Raw genomic sequence first — 14,222 nt, 5'->3', positions numbered from 1 at the left:
TTCATCTTGTCTGCAGTTTTCTTCCAGTCTGGATCCACAGCGATGGGCTTTGGCAGCAGGTTCTGGCTTCTCTGAGCTTCCTGACGGGGTTTTAAACGCACCATAAGTCCATATGCTGCAGGAGGCAGACGCTGAGGTTTGCTGACGGGGAATAAAACACCTGCAGCAGGTGTGTCGCTGCTGATGCCAACAGGATGTCCTGCTCCTGCTGCTGCTGTGTGACTCCCAGCGAGGAGCTGCTGGAAGGTAAAAAGAACACACACCACACGCTTTTTACACACCTGACACACACCTGCAGGGGCACAACATCCTGACAAATGTGAGCAGGAGTCTGAATTAGCATACAGGTCATGTGACTTCCAGGTAAATATCACATCAGCAGAGAACGAGCCAGTCAAAGGTTCCAGATGTTTTTCATGTGCATGTTACTGATCACACTTCACGTTCAGCTGTTTTTCCTCTGAGCAGATAAACATGAAAACACTGTTCATCTCAGTGTTTTCATGGAGGTTGTGGAGGCTGGTGTCTGCAGGTCAAAGGTGTGTCTCCTGCAGGGATCAGGAACAAGGAGCGACTGGTCGGAGAGGACGAGGAGGAGGAAGCAGGAGGAGGAGGAGGAGGAGAGGAAGAGGAGAACAGGAGGAACATGGACATCTCTCTGCTCAGAGAACAGTACAGGAGCTCCAGAGAGAGACAGAGGAGACAAACTCAGGTGCTTCTGTTCAGGAAAGGTGAGTGGAAACTGAGCTGCTTACCTGTGGAGAGTAAGAGTCGTGGAGGTGAGAGAGTCAGCGCAACAGGAAACTGATTTGTTTTAGAAATAAAAGCAGAAAATAATCAGTGTGCAATTTTCAGGAGAAAATATTGATTTTAAAAAGATTTCTCCGTTCAGGATCATGACAAGCAAACTTCAAAATAAAAGCGTTAGGCATTACACTGAAGCTTTTAGTTTGTGGACGTTTTGTTCGAATAGTTTACTTAAGCAAAAGTAGCAGAACTGTAATGTTCAAAAGTCTCAGTAAATTATGATAAATGAAAAGCTTGGATATAAAAATCACAATAAACATACAAACAAAAAATAAACAAGTAACAGGAAAATTCCACAATAACAATAAGAAAAGAGTTACTTTAACTTTCACTGTTCCTCATTTGGGTCGAGAGAGTTTTAGAACAAAGAAATTAGCTGTGAGTGTTTGAGTGTGTGGAGTCATCGAGCTTTTCTCTCAGGTGAAGAACAGGTGAATACGGGAGCTGTCAGAGGGACAAAATAATTCTTTGAACAGTCAAACAGATTTGAGATCAGTCCCACTTTGTCCAGGTGGAGGATTGTTTGTGAAATAAATAAATAAATAAATAAGTAAAAGTAAAATTAGCTAAAGTGAAATTTCTGTCAGCTAAAAGTTAAAGAAGAACTAAATTAGATGATTAGATGATGTAACGTACTTCTCAGCTTTAGTTTAACATCTGTTTTAATCAGTGGTTTCTCTCAGTGATTTAACATTCGGACGAAACGTCTGCTTGTCCTGTTGTGGCAGAATGTGTGCTTTTACTTTGAAGGTCCAGCATTACAGCTTCCTCTCTCTGACTGACGTGACACAGTGTTTAAAAGGTTTTTGTGTCCTGATAAAGTCTGAGCTCTGATGATGATTCTCTCTGCCTTCATCACGAGCCACTGTCTGTGTCTGCAGTCTCAGAGCAGCTGTCAGACGCCGTCAGCATCATCCCCGTCGCTCAGGGTTTCACGTCACTGCCACCGGCCATAACCTTTGACCCTGACCCGACGACCTGTGATTCCTGGTACGTCCCCACGGGCCTCCAGCGGCGCTCCTGCCCCGGTGCCACCATCCAGATCCCGCCCTCCTCCCCGGAAACAACAAACACCAGCATCAACAGTTCGTCCAGGTCGGTTGCTGACGTCTGTCTGTGTGACAGGACTGTCTGTGTATTAGTGTGTAAAGTTGTGTGTTAGTGTGATAATGTGAGTTAGAGCTCATTCACTACAGGTAACAGGTGCAGCTCATGTTGTCATGTGATATTTCGGACATTCACTGAAAAACAGTGAAGAGGAGCTTTGTATTAAACTGTGACTGAGAACAGGTGAGTCTGGAGGACACGTTCCCATAGTAACGGAAGTCAGGTTGTCTTAAACCTGCTCTCTCAAACAGGATTTTATTGAAATCGAGCTTGACTTACTAAAATGAACCTGGTTTAACGGGTGCTCTCGGTGAAACCTCCCTCTGACTTTTTGTTTTACAGACGTTCTTCATCTTCTGGTTCCCAGCACGAGTCCAGGAAACTCTCGGTGGATTCCACATCAGACTCACTGAGGAGCTCCAGAGACGTGTCTCCCTGCAGCTCCTTCAGCAGAGAAGAAGAAGAAGACCACCACAGTGCACAGGGTTCCAGAGCAGATCCAGACTCTGGATCCTGTGAGAGATCCAGAGGGGATTCCTTCATTGGTTCTAAGGTGGATCCAGTTCAGGTTTCTGTCACCAGATCCCTCGATGCTTTAGAGCAAAATCCCAGTGATGGATCCAGAGTAGATCCTCCTGAAGATCCTCAGGAGTGTTCAGCTCCCAGCTCTCTTACCAGCTCTGATGAAAGCTCCATCCCCGTCGCCTCCACCACCTGCTCCAGCAGCAGCTCCACCACCAACCTACACAAAGACCTGAGGGAGAACTGGTCTACACGTGTAAAAACCAGTAACAGCGTCCTGCAGACCAGCAGCACCCCATCATGGAGGGGCTCAGGGAAGCTCTCTGCCCCTGCCCTGAGGTTTACCAGGCAGCTGAGTGTAGGGGGTGTGGGCTCATCCTCAGGAGTCCACCAAAATCAGAACTACTACCCATTCCCCAACAAGAAGACCCCGAGGATCTCTGAGGCCGCCAGGAGGCTGGGGATGTACTCGTCCTTCTGAGACACTCGACAAATTATTTCACATGATTCGAGTCCATGTTTAGCTGAGGAACAAATTAGTGCTGCCATCCACTGTTCTCTGAAGCTCTAGAGTTGTTCTTGTAGGAAACTTTCATAACCTGAGTCTTATTTTCACATTCCTGTCTTTCCTGTCAGTTTTAAGGAAGTTTGATCTGGATTCAAACCGGAACACCTGCTTCCTCACCCAGATCTGGGACTGAGCTCAAATCAGCTGCTCAGAATAATCAAGACGTCAGTCCAGAATCAGACTCCTCCTGATCTCACAGCGTTCATGATCATGCCTGCAAACAGATTTTCAAATGATATAAAACAGATAGATTAAAAAATACAATGAGTCTGTGTTGTGCAGTAACACACACTCTTCTTGTTTTACATTAGCCTTAAAGAATGTTGTGTTATTGTAAATTAAAATCTGAATTTGAATTTACTTTAGGAAAAGACCTACGTATGTACGACATACGTATGTACGTAGAAACATTTTATGTATTTGGAAGTTACACATTCAAATGATCAGATTTTCCAAAAGATAAATAAATAGGTAAAAATGAATAAAGTCTTTTTTTTCTTTGCCCCAATCATAGGAGATGTGACTGTGGCAAAGAAGATGTTTAAGACTATTTCTCTCTGTTATTGTTACATTTCATTTCTTTAGCTCATTGTTTCTTTCATAATGTCCTGTTTTGTTTTATTTAATCATTTTTTATCATTTCATTGTCTCTTTTTTTAATTTTATTTTAATTTTTTACTTGTTTTATTTTGGAGTTGTTGAACTTTACTTTCGTAGATAAACTGCAGGACCTTTGACCCTCGCAGGACGCCGTAGCAGATCGGAGATTGTCTATAGTAAAGATGAGGCCTCCGCTGAGGAAGCTCTCGGCCGTGACGGACGCCGAGCTTTTCGCCTGATGGCGGTAAACGTCGGTGACGTCGACAGGAACGTGGAACGTGCTCAGAGTGAGCGCGCCTCCCCTACGTCATCACCTCCTTCCCAGAAACCACAAACCAACAACAACAACAACGTCCCGGAGCTGAGGAGGTGGACGCTGGACGGCGGACGGCGGACTGAGACGCGGTTAAAAGCCCGGAGCTGTTTGTCATCGTGTCCGCGAACATCGAGGTAACTCTCAGAAACATTTACCAGCGACTGACGGAGGATTTAAAGAGGGAAGACGGAGGAGCGGCGTCCGTGTGAAGCTAGCAGCTAACTTTGATTTAACCGTCCGAATTAAAAAAAAACTGCGTGTTACTGCCTCTGAATCTCAGCCTGGTTTTTTTATGACATTAAAACATGTTTAGTTAAGTGTCAGCCTTCTTACGTTGCTGTGGCCGTGTACAGACGCCATCGTAGCTTTGTGTAATTCGGTGTTTTTTACAGTAACCGGTGACAAAGCGTCTCTTAACCACGAAGATTCAGTGAGAAATCAAACTTTAAATCCCGTTAAAACGTGAGATGTTTGTGCCGAAGGTTTGTGGAGTGAAGCTGAAGTCAAGGCCTCAAAGAGACAGAAGTGGTGTCAGTACCGTTTCTCTGCTGTCACCCTGTGTAAACGGAACTGGTCTGATTCGGGTTGACTTCTGGAAAGTTTGGAGACAGATTAAAAAAAAAAAATCTGCAGCAGGGTTCAAGATATGCGGTGAACTACAGAAACACTGGATCCTACATTTCCCAGAATTCATCTTTTGACCCTCAGAGTAACTGAAAATCACTCAGATGTCTAATGACTCACCACATTTCAGACGGATACGTTGCCCTTTTCGCTGCTCTGCAAGAATATGATGAAGTAAAGCTGAAACTGAACCGTCTGAAGTCCGTTTGTTTGAATGACACTCAGGATCCTGATGAGGTGAACCATGGTCTTTTTCAGTAACGTGTTTTTGGGGGACTCTTCTGTGCAGGTTTGTCCCGTGGCCCTGGGAAACGGTCCAGGCTGAGACAGAGCTGGTTGGAGTTTGTCTCTGTTCCAGTTTCCTTCAGCAGTTAATGACTCACCAAAAAAAAAAAAAAAACTCCAGCCGGCAGGGGAATTCCTCCAGCAACTACTTTCACTTTCTCACTCCTGTCTCGCTGTTGTCTTGTTGTCCTCAGAGACAATGGCGGAGCAGAACACGGAGGCGAAGCTGAAGAACCTGCTGAAGCAGGAGAAGATCCAGCTGTGGAATCCTCCGTACACCGGAGACGACAACGAGCCGGGACAGCAGCACATGCAGGTCAGCTCACACACAGAGCCAGGGACAGAGCTGCACCTTCATCAGCGTCTGTAACATCATCACTGTAAGACATAACGATGATGAGGAACATAAGACGTGGTGCTCATAAAGTTTAAAAGAGAACTGGTAGCACTGTCATGGCAAGGAACTCTGGGAAAGAACCTTTTATTTTGAAAATATTTTAGTAAAATGTTTTTAAAAAATATATAAATCTATATGTAAATGAATTTAATAAATGAATCATGAGTCATTAAAATAGCCCCTGCGACCTTGACAGATCAAGAAGATGAATGAATGAATGAATGAATTAAAATAGCCCAGTTTCCAAAGCTGTTTAAGTAAATAAATGGATAATACATCCAGAGCCACATATAAAAAATCTATATGAAAATAAACCTAAAAATCCTCACATCAAATGTACAGAGATGAAAATCAAAAATATCAGATCAAATATACAACGAAATACATCCAGAAATAATTCAGTCAAAATGAGTCCAAAAAGAAATGAAAGGGAAAGTAAAAGCTTATTTATCTTTACACAGAGTTTTACTGAGAAATATTATTGCTGAACTAAATTTATTCCATTTAAAAAACATTTAAAAAAGCAGGAAAATAAAACGTGAAAATGAAAAAGACTGAACAAAAAAATATAAAAAAGAAAAAACAAGTAGAAGCATTAAACCTTAAATCTGAGAAACGTTAATGATTATTAATATGGCACTGATTTGAAGGTTTACACTGTTCTTTATATGCAGTCATTTATTTTCATCTTGTTCTACGTGTCACAGCTTTAATGTGAAACGGAGCTCAGCTTCATCTGGGTTAGAAACCTTTTTCTGTTTTTTTTATTCCACTCAGTGTCTCAGTGTTTGGTCAGTGTCTTTATTTTTATTTATTTATTTGTTGCTGTTAACACCAGGAGCTGGCGGAGCGCTACGCCCCTCGTGTGTGTCTGTCGGTGGCAGACGTGGCGGGCGCTCTGGAGTCCATCAGAGTTCAGACGGTCAAACGGGGGAAAGGAAACAAGACGTTCAGAGAGACCAACGTGGCAACGCTGGAGCTTCTGCTGCCCAGAGACAGGAAGGTAGGCACTCAGGGGACAGCAGGTTTCAAACTGTCCCTGTCTGAGGTCGGCGGAGACACAGAGGTACTGTGTCTGTCTCTGTGTCTGTGTCTGTGGTTGATGTGGTCCTGATAATAAACTGTTAAACTGAATCCAGACTCACTGAAGCTGCCGTCGCACAGCGGTGTGACAGAGTGATGCGTCTTACAGAGAGCTCATGAAGCAGTGAACACACACACTTTGTATTTCATTCAGTCACAGCGACGTTCGACTGCAGGCAGACACCTGCAGATACAGGATGAGCTAATACTACTGATGGTAAGACATGGTGTGTGTGTGTGTGTGTGTGTGTGTGTGTGTGTGTGTGTGTGTGTGTGTGTGTGTTTTCAGGATCCAAAGTCAAAGAAGAGCTACCTGGAGACGAGGCTGGACGTGTTGGTCCAGGAGGTGGTGGACAGGTACACACACACACACACACAGGTGTCCGGTCGTTGATGTGAGGAGTTCAGCATGAATCACAGCTCACTGTGTGTGTGTGTGTGTGTGTGTGTGTGTGTGTGTGTGTGTGTGTGTGTGTGTGTGTGTGTGTAGGATCGGACAGGACTACGGCCTCAAATACATCAAACTGATCCTGAACGGGAAAACTTTGTCAGTAGGTGAGTTCAGACCTGCAGGTAAAAGGCTGGAGCTGTCAGCTGATCCATAAATCAGTGGGAATTAATCTGCAGCTGTTTTCATACTCGTTTAACCACTTCAGCTGTTTGATGAAAGGATGAAAGCCAAAGGTGAACTGGTTCCAGCTTCTCCAGTGTGCTGGTTCACTGCTGTATTTCATCCTATAAGGTCGATTATTAGACAGGTGTCTGATTAATCATCTGAGTTTTTATGAAGCAAACGGCCTAAACTCTCTGGTGCAGCTCCTCAGGTTTGAGGGTTTCTCTGACGACAAACCTTTGGACCTTAATCATTAGTCACGTTCCTAAAACACAAGAACTGAATTTACAAAGTGTTTCAGCTTTCACATAAAAACCAGGCTTATAAAACGAGCTAAGAGGCAGATAGAGAGAAAGCTGAATGTTACCTGGCAGCTGGAAACATCTGGAAATGTACTTTATTGTTTGTGTTGTGTTTACCTGAGGATGAATCAGTGACGGGCGGATGAAGCCTCACGAAACTCTGAGGCTTCCTCCCTGCTGGTTGGACCGTGTGTGTTTTTGTAGTGAGACGCTGTCGTGTGTGTGTTTGGGTCCTGTCAGACCAGCGTCTGGACGAGCAGGGCGTGAAGAACCACAGCAAGATGATGGTGCTGAGGGTGAGCGATGCCGAGCTGAAGCAGCAGATGAGTAAGGAGGAGCAGAAGAAGAAGGAGCAGAACGAGAGCCTGCAGCGGACGCAGAAAGGCTTCCAGATCCTGTCAGAGAGAGGTACCTGAGCACAGTGTGAGCGTTTCCAACATGGCGCTCAGCACCGGTTCCTAAAAATGATAAGTGAAGAAACACGCAGCGAAGAGGCGTGAACACTGTGAGCTGTGCAGAGAAACATGTTCCAGGTGCAGTGGAGATTCAGACCTGCTGGTTTTTAAAATGCTTTGTTCACCAGCGTCGAGTGGAAAAGTCTGCGGCTTAGCTGAAGATGTTTGATCGTATTGTATTGTATTGTATTTCCAAACTAAAACCTAAAATAATACATCAACCCGTGTCCTCACACAACCCACAATATGAAAAAACGTTTATAAGACTCAGGTAAACCGTTTCTGTTCTTTAGTTTCCTGTTTATCGGCTGTTTCCTGTTTATCGGCTGTTTCCTGTGTATCAGCTGTTTCCTGTTTATCGGCTGTTTCCTGTTTATCGTCTGTTTCCTGTTTATCAGCTGTTTCCTGTGTATCAGCTGTTTCCTGTGTATCAGCTGACTTACACACTGATGTTGTGTTGTGTTGTCAGACGGCAGTGAAGACCCAGACACCACGCCGTTCCTGGAGATCGCTGATCAGAAGGGAAACCCTCTGAAGATCCCGCACAAGGAGAAGAAGGTGCCGAGCTCAGTGGATCAGTAACGAGCTCATTAGTTTATATTCACTGATGATGATGATGATGATGATGTGTGTGTTGTCAGGCTCTGATCCTGGCCATGGGTTTCCATGAGAAAGGTCGTTCTCTGATGAAGAGGAAGCAGTACGACGACGCTCTGTGCCACCTGCTGCAGGCCGACCAGCAGTTCAGGTACCAACACCTGACACTAACAGCAGACACTGATCGTGATTTTTATCACTGGATGTGATAAAAAACATCACCAGGTATCACAGCTCCTGGAAAACCTCAAGACCAGGAGAAGCTCTGTGATCACAGGAACAGGAAGTCTCACCAGTTTGACAGCTGCTTTCAGAGTAAAGTGCTTCTAAATAAGAAGGAGAGATAAACAAACATCTTGAAGGAGGTTTCCAGTGCAGAGTACAGATGGAAAGTGCTGTGTTACCTGGAGTTTAATTGTGTGTTTGTGTACAGTAAGTGCGACTCGGCTCTGCTCACCTCGGTGGACAACTACGCCGTCCTGCAGCTGGACATTGTGTGGTGCTACCGGGCTCTGGAGGCTCTGTCCTGTCTGGACGACGGCAAGAGTCGCCTGCAGAGAGCCGAGGACTGTTTCCTGCAGTGTTACGGAGAGCAGCGGGAGAGGCTGCGCATGATCAAGGTGACAGGACGTACACGCCGTACACGACCTACACGGCGTACACGGAAACACGCTCACTCTGCTGTGATTTAACACTGAGCTGGAAACATGTTTGGGTTGTTAATGATTTCAAAGATTCAAAGTCTCACACAAACTCACAGTTTCATTTTTTCATTCAGTGTTCACAGCTCCTGCTTAATATTCATTATAATTCTTTTATTTTGAAATGTTAAGGACACATGTGTGAAGTGTGTGCAAATTTTTGTTCTCTTTCATAAAAAGACAAAAGGTGTGTTTTCTGTTTTTAACACAACACACTCCTGTGTGCTAACACCTTGATCATGTGTGTGTGTGTGTGTGTGTGTGTGGTCAGGGGAACACAGGCAGGGAGGAGGTGTTGTTTCTCCGGCTGTATCTCCTCCAAAGTCTCCTCTCCTACATCGAAGGGAACGACGCTCAGACCCGACACCAGCTGTCCAAGGTGAGTTCGGCTGTGCAGCTGAAACGTATCGTGTGTGGATGTCCTGCCCGTGTGTAGATGTCCTGCCCGTGTGTAGATGTCCTGCCCGTGTGTGGATGTCCTGCCCGTGTGTAGATGTCCTGCCCGTGTGTAGATGTCCTGCCCGTGTGTGGATGTCCTGCCTGTGTGTAGATGTCCTGCCCGTGTGTGGATGTCCTGCCCGTGTGTCCTGCCTGTGTGTGGATGTCCTGCCCGTGTGTGGATGTCCTGCCCGTGTGTGGATGCCCTGCCTGTGTGTGGATGTCCTGCCTGTGTGTGTGGATGTCCTGCCCGTGTGTGGATGCCCTGCCTGTGTGTGGATGTCCTGCCTGTGTGTGTGGATGCCCTGCCTGTGTGTGGATGTCCTGCCTGTGTGTGGATGTCCTGCCCGTGTGTAGATGTCCTGCCCGTGTGTGGATGTCCTGCCTGTGTGTAGATGTCCTGCCCGTGTGTGGATGTCCTGCCCGTGTGTCCTGCCTGTGTGTGGATGTCCTGCCCGTGTGTGGATGTCCTGCCCGTGTGTGGATGCCCTGCCTGTGTGTGGATGTCCTGCCCGTGTGTGGATGTCCTGCCCGTGTGTCCTGCCTGTGTGTGGATGTCCTGCCTGTGTGTGTGGATGTCCTGCCTGTGTGTGGATGTCCTGCCTGTGTGTGGATGTCCTGCCTGTGTGTGTGGATGTCCTGCCTGTGTGTGGATGTCCTGCCTGTGTGTGTGGATGTCCTGCCTGTGTGTGGATGTCCTGCCCGTGTGTGGATGTCCTGCCCGTGTGTGGATGTCCTGCCTGTGTGTGTGGATGCCCTGCCTGTGGAAGACGTGCTCAGATAGACACACTGTCCCGCGGTGTTTTCAGGTGGAGTCTCTGTACAGCCGCCTGTGCCTGGACTCAGAGAAGATGGCTCAGCTGATGGCTCTGGGTTTCTCTGAGAGAGAAGCTCGACTCGGACTCAGAGCGTGTCAGGGCGACCTGCAGGACGCCGCTGACCACATCAGCAACCGCAGACAGGTGACACGTTCACACACGGCGCCTGGACCTGGAAACCAGTCTTTAATTTATCGGTGTAATTTCATCCATGATGATGATGATGATGATGATGATGATGATGGTCGTTAGTTCTTTGGCTGATGGCGCCGATGATCTGTTTTCTGTTTTCTGTCTTTCAGGAGCGAGAGGAGCTGAGGCAGAGGGAGAGACAGAAGAGGAGGAGGAGGATGGAGGACGTGTCCACCCTCATCCAGCAGGGTTACTCCAGGAGAGACGCTGCCAGAGCTCTGCACCGTGCCGACGGAGACGTGAGCAAAGCTCGTGGAGTCAGTGTCTCTCCGTCCGTCTGTCCTTTTTATTTCACTTTGTTTGAGCCACAGTGTGAAAGAACTGAAGATTCAGCTTGTCCTCTGTCCGTCCTCTGTTTGTCCTCTGTCTGTCCTCTGTCCGTCCTCTGTCCGTCCTCTGTTCGTCCTCTGTCCGTCCTCTGTGCGTCCTCTGTCCGTCCTCTGTCCGTCCTCTGTTCAGTACGGGTGCAGGACCAACCACAGTCCACAGAACTCATATGTATTCACACACATGGATCATTAGTCAGAATCTGTCTGAGCACTTTGCAGCCAAACACCTTTTAACTCTGTGCTGCCTTGTGATGGACACTCGTGTCCCTCTGACTCTGTGCTGCCTTGTGATGGACACTCGTGTCCCTCTGACTCTGTGATGCCTTGTGATGGACACTCATGTCCCTCTGACTCTGTGCTGCCTTGTGATGGACACTCGTGTCCCTCTGACTCTGTGCTGTCTTCAGATCCTCCAGGTGTCCATGCAGACTGCTCAGGCGACCAACAACAACACAGAGGAGGCAGTGAGTGCGGAGAAGGTGGAGCAGGTACGCCGTCTGACTCTGGGGCAAATCTACCTGTAACATGAAAGAAGGGTCGGTTACTGAGGTGTTCAGGGTCAGAGGTCACACACACACACACACACTGCAGGTTCCTGTGTGTTTTCACAGGAGGACACCTATGTTTCCTGCTGAGACATATGAGTCCACTGAGAGACACTGCAGAGCAGCTGCTGATGAAGCGACGGTGCAGATCAGATTGTCTCTGTCCTCTGTGTCTCTGCAGTTGCTGTATTTGGGTTTTGAGAGGGACGCGTCTGAAGCAGCTCTCGGTCTGACGGGTGGAGACGTCCAGTCAGCGACTCAGCTGTTGCTGAACAACCAGGGCGTCCTCTCCCCCTCCCCGTCCCCGTCCCCCTCCACCTCCACCTCCCCCTCCCTGGAGGAGCCCTCCACCTCCTCCACCTCCACAGGTAAAGCACATCACTCACAGTGAAGGTGGATGGACTGGAATGTGTGTGTGAATGGTTCCACTCAGAGACACTGTGGGAAAAAGATTTGATGATCAGGCCAGAAGTGAAACTGATAATGAAGATGACACAGAACAGAAAAAGAAAAGAGGAAGACTTCATCAGCTCTTCCTCCTGTGTTTTCAGAGGACGAGGAGCTGGTGAGCGAGGTGCTGGAGGACATCTCTCGTCACGAGGAGGACTATCTGGACCTGACGCTGGAGGAGGAGAGCGAGCTCATCGACACCTTGAAGTCCTACCTGAGCCGCGGGTCCACGCCCACGGTGTGACGCGCGGAGCGCCACGTGAGGCGTCACATGTCCCGACGGTGACGTCAGCTCTCAGATAATCAGGTTTAAATCTTAATTAAGAGAAACAAAAATGATTAGTGGAAAAAGTCTTTGTTATTTACAGCTCAGCTGAGGTAAAGGTTTATTTTGATGGTGCAGCTGCTGATACGTTCCTTCAAACCTCTGATGTTAAAAATCCCTCAGCTGTTTTTCTTTAAGTGTAAAATTCTCAGATGTGTCTGATGTTTCCTGATGTTTCTCCTGAATCATGAGTTGTGTGTGCAGCAGCTTCTTTAGACGCACGACGTGATGGTTGATGGGGTTTTTTTTTTTTTTTGATAAACCAAAGTTTTTGTGTTCTTCGTTTTCCAAAGAGCTGCTGAATTAAAACGAACGCTCGGGTTCAGGAAACACTTTGAATGACAGTTTGCATCTGATCTGATTTTAGTTCAATACGTTTCGTTTATGTTGAGTTCCATGTTTGTCTCATGTTGATGGAGCCAATAAAGAAAATGAAGGTTTTATTTGAGTTTGTTCAGGACGTCGGGTTCAGGGTTTCATCATTACTGATGTGTGTGTGTGTGTGTGTGTGTGTGTCTTTAAATATTTAACCCCTGCTCTTCCGGTCTGTGTGTGTCGGTGTGTGTGTGTTGGACGGTGGTCGGGTTCATGGCGGCCGCTCTGGACTCTCCTCTCTACCTGGGCTTCGACTTCAGCACCCAGCAGGTAAAACCAGCCCTTCACCTGTCCGCCATTTACCTGTGCGGCGGACTAGGTGACGCGGTTTACGTCGAGGCTGCGTGCACGCGGAGTGCTGCGGGTGCAAAGCGCAGATGCGGAAGCAGCAGACGGCGGAGCGCCAGCGTGAAGTCGGCTCGAGTGCTGACCCGGTTTCAGCTCACCTGGTCCTCCGGTGGACTCTGGAGCCGCGTGCTCGGAACCAGGACACGTTAGAAGTTTAAAACTTGTCGTTGTAAAGTCACCGAATGGTTTTAACGGGTGGAGGGTGGAGGGTAAACCAGGTCCAGCACTCCGCCGCCCACATCCACATTCAGACCGTTTAGTTCACATGGATCTCGCTGAGTCGGTCTGATCCTCTGTCCTGTGATAGGTCCTCCTCCGTGGAGGGTCCTGATCTCAGTGTGTGTTCACACTGTTCAAAACGTGTTGACTCACCTGTGTGTTCACTGTGGAGGCTGCAGCTTGTGTTACTGTGTGAGTGTAACACAACTCAGCTGACAGCAGCACACACTGAACACCAGGAGGATTTATCACAGGACTGTAGTGGACTCGGTGCCGCTCTGGTCCCCTGGCCGTGGGACCGCTCTGGTCCCCTGGCCGTGGGACTTCAGGGTCCAGAGACGGTGGCCGGCCCTCCTTTAACCTGCCTCTGCTTTTCTGTTTGTGTCTGTGTGAAGCTGAAGGTGGTGGCGATCGATGCAGACCTGAACGTGGTTCATCAGAACGCCGTGCAGTTTGACTCCGAGCTACCTGAGTTCAGGTAACACGCATCATCAGGAGGCCTGCGGTGTTTAGCTCATTCAGAATGAAACACACGTGACACAGAGCTATGTTCCAGGAATGTATTGATCTAATATTGATTGATGGAATGTGTCAGGACATGTTCGTCTCATACATCAGCACTGAGCAGTCTGCCACCATCAGGCGGACATGACGCCTGCAGGACCTTTCATAATATTCCTCTTTATTCTATATCTCAGTGTCTCTGAGACTGTGGGGCTTTTATTTTGTTAGGGTTGTGCTGTCGCTCAGGCTTTTTATTTTGAAACTGAGTTGTAGGGTTCTGTGTGCAGGACTCGGGGAGGAGTTCATCTGCATGCCGACGGACTGACCGTCACCTCCCCCGTGCTCATGTGGGTCAAGGTGCGACGCACACTCACGCAGTCACGATGATGAAGGTGTTTTCCCTCCGCTCTCTTCACTCTGTAACTCTTCAGTTAAAGTTTTAACTCACAGTGGGAGGTCATCAGCTGACCTTTGACCTCTGACAAGTCACATTTTCTGGGTCCACAGGTTGGTGAACCAGAACTGAGCAACACACACAGTGCTGCCTGGGCCCCTGTCTTTCCTGTCACGTCTCCTCAGGCTGTGCTGTGATTGGTTGTTTGTTTGTGTCTGTCCTCAGGCTGTGCTGTGATTGGTTGTTTGTTTGTGTCTGTCCTCAGGCTCTGGACCTGCTATTGGACAAGATGAAGAGGGCGGGGTTTG

The 14,222-nt window shown here is 47.6% G+C and overlaps 3 protein-coding genes across 11 annotated transcripts in view; all 3 read left to right on the top strand.

Annotated features, from left to right (window-relative positions):
• The first annotated feature begins 295 nt into the window (after positions 1-295).
• On the top strand, positions 296-3,649 carry LOC121200447 (putative protein TPRXL). Its single transcript, XM_041065773.1, has 4 exons — positions 296-363; positions 497-731; positions 1,689-1,902; positions 2,257-3,649. The coding sequence occupies exons 2-4, from the start codon at positions 647-649 to the stop codon at positions 2,915-2,917; spliced, it is 960 nt and encodes a 319-aa protein (XP_040921707.1). The 5' UTR covers positions 296-363; positions 497-646; the 3' UTR covers positions 2,918-3,649.
• A 249-nt stretch (positions 3,650-3,898) lies between these two features.
• On the top strand, positions 3,899-12,534 carry nub1 (negative regulator of ubiquitin-like proteins 1). 2 transcript variants are annotated; one of them, XM_041065676.1, is made up of 15 exons: positions 3,899-4,054; positions 5,024-5,145; positions 6,065-6,229; positions 6,599-6,666; positions 6,800-6,864; positions 7,465-7,632; positions 8,149-8,237; positions 8,321-8,427; positions 8,710-8,896; positions 9,249-9,356; positions 10,225-10,377; positions 10,536-10,664; positions 11,162-11,242; positions 11,481-11,667; positions 11,851-12,534. In XM_041065676.1, exons 2-15 carry the CDS (start codon positions 5,029-5,031, stop codon positions 11,991-11,993), a joined length of 1,767 nt encoding a protein of 588 aa, XP_040921610.1. In that variant the 5' UTR covers positions 3,899-4,054; positions 5,024-5,028; the 3' UTR covers positions 11,994-12,534. The 2 variants fall into 2 exon arrangements, with proteins under 2 accessions (XP_040921610.1, XP_040921609.1); XM_041065675.1 differs by having other exon boundaries at positions 10,536-10,682.
• Positions 12,535-12,614: 80 nt separating this feature from the next.
• Positions 12,615-14,222, top strand: part of xylb (xylulokinase homolog (H. influenzae)) — a 7,998-nt gene continuing 6,390 nt past the window's right edge. Inside the window, exons 1-4 of one of the 8 annotated variants that reach the window (XM_041065682.1) lie at positions 12,615-12,719; positions 13,412-13,494; positions 13,808-13,877; positions 14,180-14,222. The exon at positions 14,180-14,222 is cut by the window's right edge and continues 38 nt beyond it. In XM_041065682.1, the coding sequence (XP_040921616.1) occupies positions 12,663-12,719; positions 13,412-13,494; positions 13,808-13,877; positions 14,180-14,222 (253 nt within the window). In that variant the 5' untranslated portion in view covers positions 12,615-12,662. Of the gene's footprint in view, positions 12,720-12,791; positions 13,495-13,807; positions 13,878-14,179 lie in introns of those variants that run through there. The other 7 variants (XM_041065683.1, XM_041065685.1, XM_041065690.1 and 4 more) reach the window with 7 other exon arrangements.

The sequence above is a fragment of the Toxotes jaculatrix genome, chromosome 20 (assembly GCF_017976425.1).
Source record: "Toxotes jaculatrix isolate fToxJac2 chromosome 20, fToxJac2.pri, whole genome shotgun sequence".
NCBI lineage: Eukaryota > Metazoa > Chordata > Actinopteri > Toxotidae > Toxotes > Toxotes jaculatrix.
Note: the sequence above shows the minus strand (reverse complement) of the source record. Positions and strands in the feature narration are given on the sequence as shown.